The 18,144-nt window shown below is 40.3% G+C and overlaps 2 protein-coding genes across 5 annotated transcripts in view; both read right to left on the bottom strand.

The window, feature by feature from the left end:
- LOC121307125 (sideroflexin-5-like) overlaps positions 1-8,954 on the bottom strand; it is a 56,406-nt gene extending 47,452 nt beyond the window's left edge. Inside the window, exons 1-4 of one of the 3 annotated variants that reach the window (XM_041240293.1) lie at positions 8,687-8,954; positions 3,798-3,901; positions 3,359-3,427; positions 530-607 (exon numbers count right to left, since the gene is read on the bottom strand). In XM_041240293.1, the coding sequence (XP_041096227.1) occupies positions 530-607; positions 3,359-3,397 (117 nt within the window). In that variant the 5' untranslated portion in view covers positions 3,398-3,427; positions 3,798-3,901; positions 8,687-8,954. The remainder of the gene's footprint in view (positions 1-529; positions 608-3,358; positions 3,428-3,797; positions 3,902-8,686) is intronic. The other 2 variants (XM_041241038.1, XM_041239618.1) reach the window with 2 other exon arrangements.
- Positions 8,955-14,210: 5,256 nt separating this feature from the next.
- LOC121305172 (rab11 family-interacting protein 5-like) overlaps positions 14,211-18,144 on the bottom strand; it is a 49,995-nt gene continuing 46,061 nt past the window's right edge. For both annotated transcript variants that reach the window (XM_041237094.1, XM_041238449.1), the window contains exon 5: positions 14,211-17,069. In XM_041237094.1, coding sequence (XP_041093028.1) covers positions 16,851-17,069 — 219 coding nt within the window. In that variant the 3' untranslated portion in view covers positions 14,211-16,850. The remainder of the gene's footprint in view (positions 17,070-18,144) is intronic.

The following is an 18,144-nucleotide window of genomic DNA, read 5'->3' as shown; positions in this document are numbered from 1 at the left end:
TGGGGTCTACTTTACTGATACCAGCAATATTGATAGGGTAGTACTGTCCTATGTATTAATCTGCTGTTTCAGGGAGCACAGTGCATTGGATCTGCATTGCTTCATTCAGGGTCTCTGTTTAAAAAAGTGATCCAAATTGAGTACAAATAAGAGGCCATTAACTTGCACACAGAGTTTTAAAAGCCAATTGGAAGAATATTTTCTGCTCCAAGTGACACTTTTCAGGTATGCCAAAAAAAAATGCCAGCGTCCCGGATGAGAGGAAAATATTCTTCCAAACAGCTTTTATTATTATTATTATTATTATTATTATTATTATTATTATTATTATTAGTAGTAGTAGTAGTAGTAGTTTAATACAGTGGGGAAGGACAGCTTTTTAAAAAAATCAACAAATGGATTTCTTAAAATCCTGCTGATAAATACTTCTTAAAAGACAATAACGAGTAATGGGTTTCTGCACAGCCCTATTCTTGACATTGTGTAATCTGACATTACGTCCCTGCATTTCCTGACTCCCATACTGCACCTGTTTATCAGAGACTCCTGGGGGTAGACGTCCATGTTTAAAATCATCCAGCAGCTTTCTAGATTCCTTCAAACGGCTCTAAAACAAAGAAACAAGCCATTGCAAAGTTTCTTAGAAGTTTCACAGTCCTATACTGTTTAACACATGATCTCTTGAGATAGGAATCCTAGCCATGCTGAAATGAGCAGAAAAAGTTAAAAGGAGATGATAACGTTAACCCTAGCCAAGACGCTTCTTTAAACAGAGAGCGTGAGGGTACGGGATGGGTTATCTAGCCACACTGTTGATGCTGAATCAGCCCGACAAGATACTAGGAACAGGACGGGCACTGATGGGCCGAACAGCCGTCTCTTGTTCTTAATTTTCTTTATTACTTTAGTTAAAAGGGAATATGAAGTCTGGAAAATGATTTACACCAAAATGATAAAGCTCATTCCACATTTACACAGGTGTGCCAGAGGCATTTCAGCCCTGACACATCTTCACCAGCCCCCAAGCAAGCCTGTGTCACCACCTCCTGTCCGCCCCCCATCCCTGGGCCTGCTCCCTTTCTATCAGCGTAGAGATCACAGAGCCACGGGATGGAGCTTTTAATTGAGCTTCAATTAGCCTGCAGCAGGAGAGCTCAGCAAAGGGTGTCGGTATGGACGGGCCTCATTTGTTTCTTAAAAGACAGGCTGCTAACACACCACGGGGGCCTTGTTGTAAGGACTCTCTGGCAGCCTCAAGCTGGCTCTCCTTGTTTAAACCACAGAGGAAATGTAAGCTCTGCTGAACTTGCAAACTCATGGGCACTCCTACTGCAAAATGTATTTGTTTACAGGGAATTACCAGATATGTACATTTAAGGTGCACCCATCTATTCATGGGAAATTATCCTGCACAGTAATAGTGTTCTGGACCATAGAGAAGGAAGCCCCTCACCAATGACAAGGAGAAATTGGTGCTCCTAGTTTTAAAGCATTTTAAGTTCAGAGTTCAATTATTTGTCAAGGTTCACAAGTGTTACAGGGATGGAAATACGACTCCTATTACATAGCAGTTTCACCCACTACGGATTTTAATACAAGCTTGATTAGCCACAGCGTACAGGTAACAAACTCAGGTGTGCCGTATTAAACTCATCACGAAGCCAGGAGTGGATCAAACTGCTATGTAATATGAGTCTTATTTCCATCCCTGTATTGTATCAGTCACATACTGCAGTTACATTAGTAATAGGTACATCCCTTGATGTTTTCCTAATTTACTGTACTTTCTAATGTACTGCTCCTGTCATGCAGTATATGAAGTCTTGGGCAAAAACAGTTAGACAACAAGACAGCTGGTGAATCTATGTGGTGAGCTTAGCTCTAGATGTAACACCAGTTGCAGTGGAGTCACCTTACTATGGCATGGCCCTGTTGACTTATTGCAGTATTTCTTTTCTAGCACCAATGAATCTCTCCATTCCGATCTGCCCCACCCACGCAACTTATAAGGAAACCTACGAATGAGTGGAGGCCATGAAGTTCATCAGTGCTCACACTGTTCTTAGTAACCAACTGATCCCAAAACCCTGTCAAAGTCAGGTCTTAAAGGATCCCAAAGATTACACATTGCCAACATAGAATGGTGACACATTCCATACCCTCGCCACTCTGTCTAAATTCACTATTGTTTCCAACACTGCAGTTGTGCTGCTGTGAGCCCACCGACAAGCTGCACCATCACAGTGGGGCGACAGCTTCTGATCACAGTATTTTAAAATAATTACTCGTTTAGTTTGTCCCTTTAGCTGTTATGATGTTTGCAATTCTTCTGAGTGATCTACTTGCAATATTATTTTTTAAAGCCAAGTCTGTGGAGGTGTTTTTAACCACGTTCGGGGTCTGCTCTTCGGTTCTAGTTGTCTGCCAGAGATATATGTAATGCAGGCAAGATCAGCCAAGGTGTCTTTAAAAAAGCAAGAACCACAACCATCTGCTGTAGCAATCTGCTAATTTCCTCTGTTTTAGCTGGCAAATCACTGCTCTGCACTAGATGGGGCTGGTGCTTACTAATATCAAAATACACTAGTCTTCATGTATGATAGGCAGCTCCTGAACTCACAGTTAAAGCACATTAACACAGACTTACGTAGTTGAGTAACTGCATAAAGAAGTAGAATTACTGTAAATAGCTAAGAAGGCAAAAAAGTAAGAAAACTTAAAATGCTTTTCCAGTTCCTAGTAACCGATCGATCCCAGAACTTTGTCTGATCGGCTTTTAACAGATCTTAAAAATTCAGCATCAACAACACGGCTGGGTGACCCATTCCATCCCTTCGCCACTCTCTGGGTGTAGAGGTGACTCCTTTAAAAACACAGCTGTGTGACCCATTCCATCCCCTCACCACTCTGTGTGTAGAGGGGTCTCCTTTAAAAACACAGCGGGGTGACCCATTCCATCCCCTCACCACTCTGTGTGTAGAGGGGTCTCCTTTAAAAACACAGCTGTGTGACCCATTCCATCCCCTCACCACTCTGTGTGTAGAGGGGTCTCCTTTAAAAACACAGCGGGGTGACCCATTCCATCCCCTCACCACTCTGTGTGTAGAAGAGTCTCCTTCAACAACACAGCTAGGTAACCCATTCCATCCCCTCACCACTCTGTGTGTAGCGGGGTCTCCTTTAAAAACACAGCGGGGTGACCCATTCCATCCCCTCACCACTCTGTGCGTAGAGGGGTCTCCTACCCTCTATGGAATTCAAAGGGGGCAGTAAAAAAATAAGTAAGACAGTGTAATTTGAAGATACTTTAACACAATTTCCACTGCGGTCGGATTAAAGATTAGGTGAATATCTGTACCTCTGTTACAAAGAGCGTCCGTGGGTCAATGATATCCATGTAGTGTCGCAGCCTCCCGGAAAACGTGGTCTGAAAGAGAGCAGGTTTGATACAGTCACAGATGGATTTATTAGGCTGGAATAACACAGTGGCTCCGATGGATTTAAGCACTGGGTTGAAATGCTTTTAATCACTGTGGCAAAGTGGTGAATGAATACAGGTGAGTGCAGTGCAGAGCAGATTAATCACACAGACAATTGCTTTCAGTGTTTTATTTAATGAATGATAATGTCCACAGCCTGAAGGCAAACACCAGTAAATAATAAATGTTGGAGTGATACAATGACGTGTATCCCTCGTAATTGTATTCCCCAGGTTTGACCCTCAACCAGAAGTCCGGGTTTTACACACATCAACACTACACACTAAACACAAACACAAGACAGTGAAGTGATATTACGTGCTGGTGATGCAATTTGCAGTTCTCCGTGAAATGCTGGGGTGAAAGTGATATCCAGGTTGATGCTGGCTTGTGTTACAGCTCTGGATCATGTTACTGGTAGTCTATAGAGACAAACAACAGTTACAGTCGACACTAACAAACACAAAACAAACACTCACGGTTTTTAGTATTACATGGTATTCCTTCAAGGTCAAATCTAACCATTTGCAAAGGAATAGATTACTGTGCTACACCCCTATTTTATACCCTCCCTCACGACCCCTTGGTTAGCGAGCGCATCTGCACCTCCAACTCGCGGATGCCACGCCATTTCCCATTCAGGTCACTGAGTTTGGGTACTGTAGCTCAGTCCCTCTTCTAGTCTACCAACTTCCACCTACCCATGGGAATAAAGCGTCATGCCTTTTGGTCAAGGGTACTTTGTTCCCTTTACCTAGTACCCTCACAGATTGGGAGGGAGATCTAACAGCAAGCGTCATTCGATCTGTCACAATCACTCATGATGATACATTTTCACACTGGTGTAACGGGGCAAACCGACGACAAGACACACCACAAGCAAGCGCCTTAACCACAATGCAAAACAGCCGGGCTGCATTCAAGGTCTTAAGAGCTTGTACCCTCATCTCACCGACTGGGGCCAGAATTTGCAACAGGGAAGTGTACTGTATCCCAGAACGCTGCCCATTACATACAGAAAGAGAAGAGTGAGAATAAACCCACTGAGCCACCGAGACCCTTTTTTATCAGATGCCGGGCAGATGCTTATATTTATAAGAGGGTTCAACAGATAGGTAGCAACTAACAAAAATATCTGTACAAACCAAAAACATTGGCAGCTTTCCAGCATGTGGGTCCACATACATAATAATACTAAATAATATTTACTTGAAACTAGCTAATTTCAGTACACTTCTGAGCAGGGGTGAAATTCTCAACAAAAAAAATGCAGATACTCATATGCACAGCTGGGTGTAAACATTTAAAAAATCGACACAATTTGAGTGCCAATTAAATACTTAAATATGCACATATTGGTACACAATACATTTCTAAATACAAAATAAGCCTTAAATAACTGATCAATTATAACCAATTCACCATAAACAAAGAAGCTGAAAATACTGAAAGCTTTGTACCCTCTGCTTGCATCACTCAGTCATGCACTGTAATATTACACTTCAGATAAACCTTAAATGACAAGCATTGAGAAATATTACACTATGCAGTAATTGCTGTAGAGAGGGAGTTTTGTTTCAAGAGATCCAAAAAAGGGATGATTTTATAAAAAATAACTGCTATGAAAAAATGATACAAAAAGGTCAAAGTCAAACAATAGGGGCTAAAATATCTTTCAAATGTATTATGCAACAGGCACTACTACTAATGATGATGTACTTGGCCATTTTAATCTCCACATTATTCTCTGAAATCATCCCCATACTTTCCAGACCCTGGGTACTCGCCTACAACAGGACCTGGCCATGCTACAACAATAGCCTTGGATTAGAACATCTATCCCTGTTTCTTTTATTTATTTTGTACTTACTACTTTTTTCTTCTTTTTAAAATAAATTGTAGTCGTCAAATTGATTTTACCACGTTTTTCTGCCAATTTGAAATATGCCAATTGTATTTTAGGCTCAGCTCACCGTTACCACCCCTGCGCTGACTCGGGAGCGACCAAGACGAACACACGCTGTCCTCCAAAGCGTGTGCCATCAGCCAACCGCTTCTTTTCACTCTGCAGGCCTGCCATGCAGCCAACCCAGAGCTACAGCATTGGAGGACAACGCAGCTCTGGACAGCTTACAGGCAAGCCTTCGGCTCAGGACGGGTCAACTGTCACACATAGAGCCATCATTGACAGGCACTATCGCTTAAATAATGATAATTGCAGTACTCCATCCTGCTGTTTTCATGTTGCACTGCTAAAGTCTTTTCTCGTTGATCAACGAATGAGCACCGACACAAACCGGAATGGGCATAGATTTGTGACTCATGCCAAAATGAAATCTGATCAGAATGAAAGTTCGGCCAATCAACATGCAGTGATTATACTGAAGTTAATGGTGGCCAATAGCAGCTAACAGAAACAAAATGCAAACAGCACAAACTGTGCTGAATGAAAGCGCATTTGAGAAACGTTGCACTAGTGGATTGTGTGAGTGGATGGAATGCATTTGCGTTGGATGAAAAGCAGGTAAAATAAAGTCCTGGTACAGAGTGCCAGTGGCAGAATTTCAACCCTGCTTCTGGGTGTATAATCTGTGTCTAATTAGTTTAAGTAACCACATTGTGTACTTTTATATTGAGTTCAATAATAATGGCTCTATTTATTGACGTTGCTGTTCAATCAATCAAATTTATTTTGTACAGCGCCTTTCACGCCAAGGCATCCCAAAGCGCTTCACATTACAAAAAAATATACTATACAATAATAATATAATAATACAATAAACCAATATCAAAAAACATCCAAAAACAAATGGGGGGAAAAATAAATATTAACAAAATTCTAAAAAATGCCATCCCAATCTACAAAAAGGCCTCTGCATAAAGATGTGTTTTAAGCCTTGGTTTAAATAAATTTATTGAGTCAGCTTTACGGATTTCAGAAGATTGTTCCACAATACAGGAGCATAATGACTAAAGGCTCTTCCCCCACAAGAGCTGCTTTTTATCATTGGAGTCACCAGAAGCCCAGCCTCAGCAGATCTCAGCTGGCATCCAAGTATAGAAGGTAAAAGCATATCATTAATGTAAGCAGGGCCGTTTCCAGAGACATCCCTAAATGTAATGAATAACATTTTTATAATAACTCTGTACTTCAGCAGAAACCAATGCAAGTGGTCAAGAACAGGTGTAATATGTTCAAATCTTTTTGTACCTGTCAGAATTTGTGTAGCTGTATTCTGAACCTGCTGTAAGCGAATGATTAGTTTACAAGGTAGACCAGCCAATAGGGCGTTACAGTAGTCCAGATGGGATGAAACAAACGCATGCATTAAAATTTCTACATCTGATTCTACAAGATACAAACGGACTTGAGATATATTCCACATGATGATAAGCAGACTTCACTACAGTTGAAAAGTGATGCTGAAAACGAAGAGTAGAATCAAATAAGATCCAAGACTTTTCACAGCTTGCGAAGAGCTAGTGGGGGGCTGCCAAAGGGCACTGGTTGTGGGATTTTACTTAGTGCTGTTTTAGAGCCAATTAAAAGAAATTCAGTATTATTTGCATTTAACTGCAACAACTTTTTTGACTTCCAAGCCCCTATATTGACACTCTGGAGTTTACGTTTACATCACCTGAACTCATTTTAAAATAAATCTGGGTGTCATCGGCATAAGAGTGGAAATTAAAACCATGCTGTCTGATCACATTTCCCAGTGGTTGCACATACACATTAGAAAGTAAAGGACCAAGAACAGAGCCCTGTGGAACCCCAGAAACAACAAGAGAATGAGACGACTGTGATCCTCCAAAGAACCCACATTGACGTGGGGAGGTTAAATAGGACTGCAGCCAGGAGAGTGCTGTGCCAGTAATGCCAATAGTTTTCTCAAGACGATCAAGAAGAATTGTGATCAGTGTTGTCAAATGCAGCAGAGATATCCAAAAAGACAATCCCTGATAACAGCCCTCCATCTGCATTCAGCAGGATGTCATTAACAACGTTTATGAGTACACTCTGTATGCTGTTTAGGAAAGCCAGGTGGTGGTGTGGTTTAACCTGGAGTTTCTGGGATAAAATCCCACCAGAACTGAATACAGGTACAGCATTACTGCATTACACACAATTGTAGATTCATAATGAATATAAACTAAATTAAAACGCATGGCGCACTGAGGAATAAGCACGTACACTGGTGTTAATCACTATAAAAAATAATGGTCTATATTACCCCCATCTAATTATATATATATATATATATAATATATATATATATATATATATATATATATATATATGTGTGTGTGTGTGTGTGTTTTCACTGTATGTGCCATAAAATAAAAGCAGTTGTTTACGTTATTTTGAAAAAAAGCTGAAAATTGGTACTTTTTAAAGATTTTGAGCAAAATGTCTGCACAATAGGACCTTTGGTTGAAAACCAGGAAGTCTGGTCACCCTACATCTAATGCAATTTAACTAATGAACCCCATAACTATTTAACACTCCATAGACTTAAGACTGTGAATATGAGCCATATATTTTAGAAGTTTAACAATACAAACTGAAATGTTACATCCTTCCCAAACTGTGATACCGTGCGCTGTTTATCCAGATGATTCAACCGATGCGCGTAAACTGTAATTCTTTAAGACAGTCTGCAGTTGTAATGATTGTGGTGGTGTTGTTGTTGTTAAGAAATATGAACTGTCTGAACACAATAAAACACAACAGCTATTGAAGGCGAGGATCTGCAAAAGGGAGGATACAGACAAAACCTTAGAGATTAACATAATAACCGACTATGTTTTTCGTCAATTCTGCTGAACTAATTACTGTAACTTGTCTACATTTTTGTAGCTCATGGGCGTAGATTTAACGAATGGCGTTGACTTAACCTAATAGAAATCATAATATGTCACTAGTGGTCGTCACAATTACGTTACTGACACTCCTCAAACCCAATTACCGAGCTCAAATTGTGTGCTAAAAACACAATTCACTACCAAAGTTACAAATTCCAACCTGACAAGAAAATGGAAATGCAAACTTTTTTTTTTTTTTTTTTTTCTAGTATGTTAAGCACCCTCTATTGCTCTGCAATGCAGTGCACGAACGCTACAACGCATGCTGCATTATCAATAATATGCATTTCTGTGCTAGGGATTTTAATGCACGGTAAATTGTTTAAAAAGTCTCGTTTTACCTGATCGTACCGGGCCTTGCCCAGTTTAAATGGCGGGTAGGCTACATCATCCGTCATGATAAGGAAGCACGATTATCTGTTTATGAAATTAATATTCAGCCAGTTTTTCAAAAGAGGGAGCCAAGTACTTCTTCGATCAAAGCTGCAGAAACTAGGTCATTTAAACCTCGGGGCATTCTGGGGAAGGGATTTTTCTATCGCCAAGATTTAGAGCTATAGAACGGACGTTGACAAACTTAAGTACTACAAATCCCACAATACCACACGATTTATAAGGCATTGTCGGAAGTGTAGTTTCTGGAATAACATTTCTAACTAATATATGGCGTTTAGTAGAGAGACAAAAAATACACTTCCCAAACGTGTCGCCTTGCGGGTTAGTCTGATCCGAAGGATTTTGATTGGTTGGTTAAATGTAGCCCCAGTCCTACAGTTGTGCGTAGTTTTACACAGACATGACTGCTTTGTTCTGTCACTATATTTCTCCGCAGCTTTGGCAATGGTAAATTTACATATCCGAAACAGGTGGGATACGTGCTCTGTCTTATACCACAAGTGGAGTAAATAACTAAGGTAGCAAAACATGCACTTGTTTGTGTTAAACTGATAACATTTTACAGGAGTTGAAATTGAAAGCATAAGCTTTATATAGTAGACACTCAGATATATACATACATACATATACACTGTTATACTGCAGCCTCCTGTTAAAATGACCTGTATTATTATTATTATTATTATTATTATTATTATTATTATTATTATTATTATTATTATTATTATTTTTTTCTTCCCAAAACGTTAAACTGCTGCTGCTTCAAAGCTGTGTGACTGATCAGGTTCTGACTTGGCAGGTAACAAGCTGGATCCATTGGCTGTCAGATCCTGAAAAAAATTGCTGCTGCGTCCCTGCAATTGGCGCCGTGACGCATTTTTCGATAAAACATTTCGAAATCTTCTTGGGAAGAGGTGAAGCGATTGATCTGAAACGGCAAATATCATCAGCATCCAAGCCCGCATCAAGTTTGCGAAGCAGAAGTTGCTGTGATTATCGAAACGCGCCCCTAACAACAAACTGCTGCTGTTTGAAAACCGTTTGTCCAACAAACTCCAAACTTGGTAGCTATCGTCCCAGTAACAATGATACAAATTTGTGAAAATGTTGATGTTTTATAAAACAAGATGGCCGCTAGTTATACGTTTAATTTTAAATTTAAACCTGCGTCAGTTGACAAACGATTTACTTGACTAACTCCAAACTTCACAAGCATCTTCCCTGATACTGTATCAATACAACTGACTTTTAAAAAACGGTGTTGACCGGAAACAAAAATGCCGTTTGACGCATTTTTTTTTTTAGAAACCTTTCAAAATTTTCTTGGGAACCGGTGAAGCGATTGATCTGACACTTGGCATATATCCTCAGCATCTAAACCCGCATCAAGTTTGCAAAGCAGAAGCTTTTGCGATAAATTTTAATGTCGAAATGGCTGCCACAAACTTTAACTAAACGTGCCCTTAAAAGCAATCTGCTATTTGAACACTGTTTGACCAGCAAACTCCAAACTTTGTAGTTCTTGTCCCAGTAGCAATGACAAATGTCAAAAAGGTTATGTTTTGTAAAATAATATGCCTGCCACTCCTACATTTTATTCTTATATTTAAAACTGCTTCAGTTTAAAAATGGTTCACTTGATTAACTCCAAACTTGGAAACCATCGTGCCTGTGTTGGTAAAACTTACATTTTCAAAAATGGCATTTGTGCGTTAAACAAGATGGCGGTCTGATGCATTTTTGAAAAAAAAAACTTTCAAAATCTTCTGTGGAACTGTTGAATTGCTGATTTTAAACTTGGCATATTGAGAACTAAACACACTTACACGGGTACTGATACTGGGGCTTGGGAGCCATAAAACTGCCTGGCAGTTCTAGTTATTATTATTATTATTATTATTATTATTATTATTATTATTATTATTGTTATTATTAGAAAGGGGACAAGTCCTAATTAAGCTAATGCTAATACTAGAGAGGAAATGGAATTTACTACCTTGGTTAGAACTCAATTTCTCTCTCCTTCTTTGGCATGTGTTCCAATGGCAGCCCCATCTCATTCACCACTTACAGGACAGTTCAACTCCACAGCTTATTTGTAAACACATTACAAACTCCTGCTGAAAAGGGATATCCAGTTTCTGCCCTAATCATGTTAAATTGGCAATAACGTAAAGAGGTAGTACTGGTGTAAGATATTGTATTATCGCTAACATGGGACTGGGGTGATATAATACATGTCAATATTCAGATCACTTAAACTACATTTCTACTTCCCAACACTCCGTTCTCAGCTGCATGTTTGAATTGTTTTCTTCTGTTGTTGATCGGATACCTTTGATTTGAAACAGCTCACTGCAGGGGAAAGAGCTGCTGATCGGATACCTTTGCTCTGTATTAACTGAAGTTCTATTTGCAAAGTGCCTCGAGGTTCTTGTACTTTGAAAGTGCTTAAGAAGGGGCAGCAGAGTCACTGTTGGCTGGAAAGCGGAGGGGTTTGATCTTTTTCTGTGACAATATGCCAGTTGGGATGTGCAGAGTAGGAATTCTCTTATTTAAGTTAACGAAGAAGCCGATAGAGCCCTCGGAGAAACAGAACAAACAGATAAGACTTGCAAACCTTGCTTTCCGTTTTGTAATCCAGGCTGATTTGATGTGTCCCCTGTATACTACAATACATGTGTAATGCAGATCAACCTACAGTGGTGAATATCCTCCAACCTTGTATCACCACAGTATATACACTGCAAAAAGAACAGCAAAATGTACTGTTACATGTTTTACATGGGGACTATGCCTATATCTTGTGTGGAGTTGCGGGAGTCCGGTTCAGAGAGAGAGAGAGAGAGCCAGCTTGGGTGCCCTGTACAGAACTGCTTCATTCCATGTAGTAGGCTGGGGGTTAGGGATACAGTTGTGTGTCCGTTGATTGAGAGAAGAAAACCACTCCTCCCCACTCCCAAAATGTAAAGTTTTCTAAGTTAGATAGAAAAATAAAGCAAACAGACTTGGAAAAGCAATACTTTTTATAAGTATTTTACAGTGCATAATTCCATATATACATATCTGTGAAGATAAACCCCTTGTCTTAACTAACACAAAAGCAAAAAAAAAAAAAAAAAAAAAAAAAAAACACCAACCACCACCAAGAAGACAACAGAGCATAATAAACAGTGGTCTGGATAACAGGGACCTGGTTTCTAATCCTATATTTTGTGATCAAAATTCCTTTAAAAAAAAAAAAAAAAAACCCACAATTAAATAACTGTAATTATTTACAATCTGGATAAAAGTAATCCAGCACTGACATTTTCTGGAAAAAATGTCTCGATGATCTAGATAAAAAATAAATAATAATAAAATTAATTTCGTTAAAAAAAAAAAAAATAGTAACCGTGACAATTCCACACTAGCTTTTAGATCAATTAGGTCGTGACTGATTGGCGCAGATCAGGGTAACATAGATAAAAAATAATAATAATAATAATATTTTTTTATAGTGCCTTTCATAGTGGACCACCATCACACAGAGCTTTACAGAGGTAGGCTGTGAACTGTGTATTATATGCAGAGTCACTTACAATAGGACATTGATATGCCATTTCATCCGCAGGATGGAGTACAAGGAGGTGAAGTGACTTGTTCAGGAACACACAGTGTTCTATCTTGTACTATCTGTCCCCCTTTCTTTGTTACACCAACTGAGTTGGCTCTAGCTTATTGGTTGAAAGGGAATACGCCCTGTCTCTTTGTAAAGGTATAATAACTGTATGCTAACTCTGTATGGGAGAACACTGCTCGGGTTTCCTAACACTGATGTGTTGAGCTGTTCTTGTTTGCGCAAACTAATAAAGCTTTCTATCCGAATACCTGGTGCAGTTGGCTCTTTTAGTTGCGGACCTGAAAAGTTCCACGACACGCATTAACTGGGAACCTGCAAGGGGCTGCTGTTTGTATTCCTGCCTGCTGCTTCTGCAGATAACCTGGCTGTAAGGAGCTGCTGCCTGTGTTGAGAGCCTGCAAGGTGCCACCACCTGTTACCTACTAGCAGATGCTGTCTGCCACTGTGTTGCTGCTGGGCCATGGACCTGCTGCTGCTGGCAGGGGAGGTGACAATTCATACACACAAGGAGCCTGTCTGACAGAACACTGTGTAGATCAGAACCTACACAGGAAATCTCAGTGAACGAGGCCTCCACTCCGCTCCCCTGCGTGGTTATTTGCTCCAGATCCACCAGGAAAACTCAGTGACTCAGGCCTAGACTTCTCTAGAAGTTGCAATACAAGAGGTAGGCTGTTAGGCCTGGATGCTATTACTTCATGTTTGTGTTTTATTATTTCATTCATTATCTTTTGCACCAGCATCTATGAAAATCAAGTGACCCTTGTTCTGTAACTGGGCCTACTACTTGGTTGTAACCATGTATTGAATTGTTAATGATATGAACGCCACATAATGTAATTCACGTGGCACCACAACTGAAAATACTTTGATTACCTGTCTTGCTGATATTAAGCACTGGGTATCAAAAAAATGTTAATATGTTCAAAACAAAAAAAAAAACCAAACAAACCCAAATCGCTCAACTAAATATAAATCCATCCGATTTTACATTTTCTCCTGAGTTAAAGGCTAAAGGAAATTGACTAATTGTGAACTTTATTCTGACAAACAGGTAGCTTGAGAAAGAGTTGACCCAACATGACACCTCGGTATAAAACATTGTACCGTAAAACATTGCCTTAAAAAGAAGTTAAACATGGTAAAGTCACCCTGTTTAAGGATAGTTGTTTCTAGTTGTTTTTTGTCTGGGTGCTTAACCCAAAAAAACCAAAACAGAAAAACTGAGCGCAATGAGAACCGTAGTTGTACGCATTGGAACAGCTGTACAGTACTCAGACTTTGCAAATAACTTTTGAATGGTTTTTTAGTTGAATTTTTACTCTATATTAATATAATAAAGATCAAGATGCGAGTATACCATACCCGTGGTTTAAATCCGTTTGCTTCAAATCAGAAATTCGGGCATAAACTCGTTTTTGATGCATGACTCCAGATCTTCCTGAACACCTGTCTGCCCACAGAGAAACCAGAGCGTGCACTTCCTCAGCACCCCAAGGCTGTACTTGTCTCATTCTTTCTGGAGAATAATGATGAAAATCCTTAACCCCGCCCCTACCTATGCTTGCAGCCGGATTCAGAGGTCTTGAGGTTGGAGTTTCACAGTTTGGTTCTCACTTGGCTTGACAAATAGCCAGTGGAGACCCACCAGTACCCGCACCGTACAGAGCCCTCACGGGTTGGATGTGCCAGTGGAGAAGCACCCGTACCCGCACCGTACCGAGCCCTCACGGGTCGGATGTGCCAGTGGAAAAGGGGCATTTGAGATGCAGATCGGCTCTCCATGAACCAAACACAGTGAAGAAGAAACATTTAGAAGTAAAAGCTGCTTGAGAGGGAGTTATTCATTTATTTGAAAAGTGCTTTTTATTATAGAATTCTTAATACAAACATAGGTTAATTGCAGATATATATATATAAAACAAACACAGAACCAACACTTCTCAGTATATAGAAAACAAACTAACAGAAAGAAGCATCTTTAATACAATTGTAAACTTTTTTTTGTGTCACACTATCAACATTTATTGGCATCATTTACAACAGCAGCAGAAGCTCCCCCTGCATGGCAAGTGAAAGATAAATCAGGGAAGAAGCTGTGTATTATTTCAATACTGGACTCGAGTTATAAACGGCCCTCCAAAATACCACCTTTTAAAGCCGTTACTGGTGGGTGTTTAAGCAAAATTGCAAGCTGAAACAGGGCAAGCAGCTGATCCAGTGAGCTTGACTAGACGCACAGTGCCGTGTACATTTTCCACGTCAGTGTTCATTAAAATGGGAAAGGTGCTGTTCAATACCTGGATGCCCAGAAGAACCCCCCCCCCTCCCCCCTCAATTAAATAGAATGGTCCGGTCTCTGTCCCTTGCAAGGTAACAAACAGGTCAGGGCGTTTGCTGCTGCTTGTTTTGAAAGCCTGGAAGCATGTTATACAGATTAGGAATCATCTGTAAGGACAGGTGCAGGGGTGGCTGCCCATGAATGAACCCCGAGATGGTAAGGCTGCGACCCACCCCTCTCACAGGAAGCCCCACACTAGGACCCAGTCACAAAGAGTTCACATCAAACAAGGAACGAGGTGACCGACAGATCGCTGCTTTTGAGGATCTCAGAGAAACACTGTTTTCTTCAACTTTTTGGTGGCAGCGGGAATACATATTTTCTGGAAAGATTTTAACCCGCGTGCCACACTCTGAGAAACACTACAGTTATAGTGCTCAATACATATTCATATATACATTTTTTTTTTCTAGTTACACTTTTTTTGGGGTGGGGGGCACCTTTAAAATTATAACAGATAGAACAAATAACAAATACAAAAATAGCAAAAACATAAGCATAAGGCAGCATTTGGCATTCGGTACATGGCACTTATCCAGCTCGGACATCTTTCTATCTTGCCTGAACCAGCTCATTAAAATATATATCGTGCAGACATCATTAACGTCAAGTTGTATCATTCCTTCCAGAAAGGGCATAAGGAAGCGAAGGCAGGGGCTCCACTCAGAACACACACTCCAATCTGTAGTGCCAATGGACTATAACATGGAAAACCAGATGCACAAAAGGGAGAAGGTAAGATTCAAAACCAACTGGATGAAAAACAGAAAAAAAAAGACAGGCGTGTATAAATGAATGCAAACTTAGCACAAACGTATAACGGTAGACGGTACAGACCTACACAAATCACAAAGTGACAGATACAGAAATAGGTGACTGCAGCAAGACAGAGAAGCATCTGGGAACACAGTATAGAAACCAGTCACTGGGTGATCAATACTGTTTTGGTGGCACTTTTTTTTATCTATGTCCACAAGAGAGGTATGCAGACATTTTCAATTGGTTACAGTATATTTAAGTACAGCACAATTATTTTGGCTCAGCAAGGTCACAGAGCCAGTAGCCCTGTCCTGTTAAATCTTTATAACTTTAGCTTTTTTTTGTTTTTTTTAATTGGTAATTACATGTATATTAGAATGGTCATGGCAAGTTTTCAATATTGCTTTTTGTCCACCACAATTGGAATAAAATGATGGTTATGATCATATGTATTACATATCCCTTGTAACTTACAACAGTAGCAACAACTGGTAAGACAAGGGATACAATGAGCTGGAATTCCAATATTTCTGCTTTCTTCTCAGCTGTTCAAACAGTTTCAAAATTACTATGAAGGAAACCATTACCACCCGAAGAAAGTAACATCACACTTATTTCTGTAAGAAATTGAGCAACTTGCTGATTTGTCCTGTGGAGCTCAGCTATACTGAATAATCTTTTGGCCTAAGTAGTCTAAAGGTTTGAAGCACAGCTGTACGTCCAATAGGAACCCAGCATGTGTTGTCTGACATCACCCCCTTAAAACAGCCCACCCTCAAGGCTCTCCCTGTACATGCAAGAATGCACTGCAGAGGACAGTCTTGCTTCAATCACATTCAAAAGATCTGTGAAAGGTTCAAGACGACTAGTTTTGTAGCAAAACTGGAAGCCATTAATACTGAAGTGATGCAGCAGAGGAGATCCAAGCGGAGAATGAGTTCAGTAGAAGCAATATCTGGAACAATGATAGTTAAAAAAAGCAGTGAAGTCTGATGACAACTGAGGTGGCATCTGAGTCTGCTCCGAGCATCAGATGTCTAGTGCTTTGGCATTTCCACTGTGGGTACATTACAGCTCAAGCGCATAAGCAGGGTACACATAACATTCCTAGATTTCTAAATATATAATTCCAAACCCAGCACGGGGGTAGACCCTCATTGGAAGTAGGCATGCATGTCTGAAAGGTGATCTTCACTTTCATTGGCCAGCTGGCTCAACCCCCGCCCCCCAGCACTGGAACGATCTTTGTGGAGCATGCACACAATGCACTGCCTAGAACCAAGGTGTTGCAATGCAGTTCTGTCGTCAGCAGGGCTGATTGTGTATGATGCTGCGTCTGTGTTGGTTATTGAAGCCTGTGGTTGTGTGGTAGGGTAGGGTTCCCTGTCTATTTGCCCTGGGGCACCTGCAGAAGGGTGGGTGTCTCTTCTATGATATGCACCAGCAGCCTGTCAATGTACTCCTCCAGATCGTGCACCTTAACCTCCCACTTCTGCAGCTCCGCCCCTTGCTTGTCCAGCTCTGCCTCCCGCTCCAGCAGGAGTGCGATGAGCTCATCGTGGGTCAGGTGATAATAGCGGGCTGCATGGTCTTGAGAAGTCAGGGCCTTGGAGGGGGGGAGGGGTAGAACAGAGGTTAATTTAAGATAAAGATAAGAAACAGAAAGGGTATCAGGATGGTAAAGAAAAGCATTTCAATATCAATTTTAAATGAAAAGATTTTACAAAGAATGTTTATTCTAAGCTTTTTGTGAAGAAATGCATTAGCAGACGTAGCTTCCTCGTCATTAAAGCAGCCTGTGAGCTTCACTATCATATCCCTCCTGACTATACTTCAGGATGCTCTAGCAAGTAATTTAATTTACTCAAACATATCTGCAAAGGAAACCACCACAGTCAAGCAGGTAATAAAAGCACTGCATAAAATGTAGCAGCTAAAGTCTGAAATCCACTAGGACCGATTAAGCACCGTTAGCCTGTTGAGGGCAGAGCATTCAAAAAGGGGATCAAAACCATTCAAAACACATCCATCCCAATTAATCTTCAGTGTTTGAAACCACTTAAATCAAACCAGACTTGGATACCCCCTTAGGTGTAATTATATAGGGGAGACACACACCCTGTTCCTTCTGTACACATGTAAACAGAAAGGAGAGTTGTACCTTCCTATATTTTCTAATGTTAAACCTTGATAAAAAGTCAACACATTTAAAATCATGGTTACTACAACTGGGTTCAACCATCCTTTGTTCAGCAAAAGAAATAAAAAACTTCAGGAAAATCACCATCAGGCCCACATAACCTCATAGTAAAACTTAGTGTAACAGAGACAGGTCAATTTCATAAAAATCAGAAATCAGGACTATGGAAGGTTTGCTTTCCCTCCGCAGATGGCACAACAATTGTTGAAAAAAAACATTCATTAATTTTAATATCTAGTGTGAGATCAAGTCCGACATCTGAAGTGCTATCCTCTGGAGTATGGATCCTAACTAGATTACATGTCTGACTCCATTAAAAGTTTGTTCGCCTAACTGATTAGTACGGAATGCATAATTGCATATGGCTGAAATCAGTTCAGGACGTGTGTGCCGTTCTATATTCATGGCTAGCACCTCAGGGAGTGCACGTGATCCTGGTGCCTTCCCAACGAATTTGCACTGCAGTAGATACCGAGACTGC

The sequence above is a fragment of the Polyodon spathula genome, chromosome 1 (assembly GCF_017654505.1).
Source record: "Polyodon spathula isolate WHYD16114869_AA chromosome 1, ASM1765450v1, whole genome shotgun sequence".
Classification (NCBI taxonomy): Eukaryota; Metazoa; Chordata; class Actinopteri; order Acipenseriformes; family Polyodontidae; genus Polyodon; species Polyodon spathula.
This window is presented reverse-complemented; position numbering and strand designations above follow the sequence as displayed.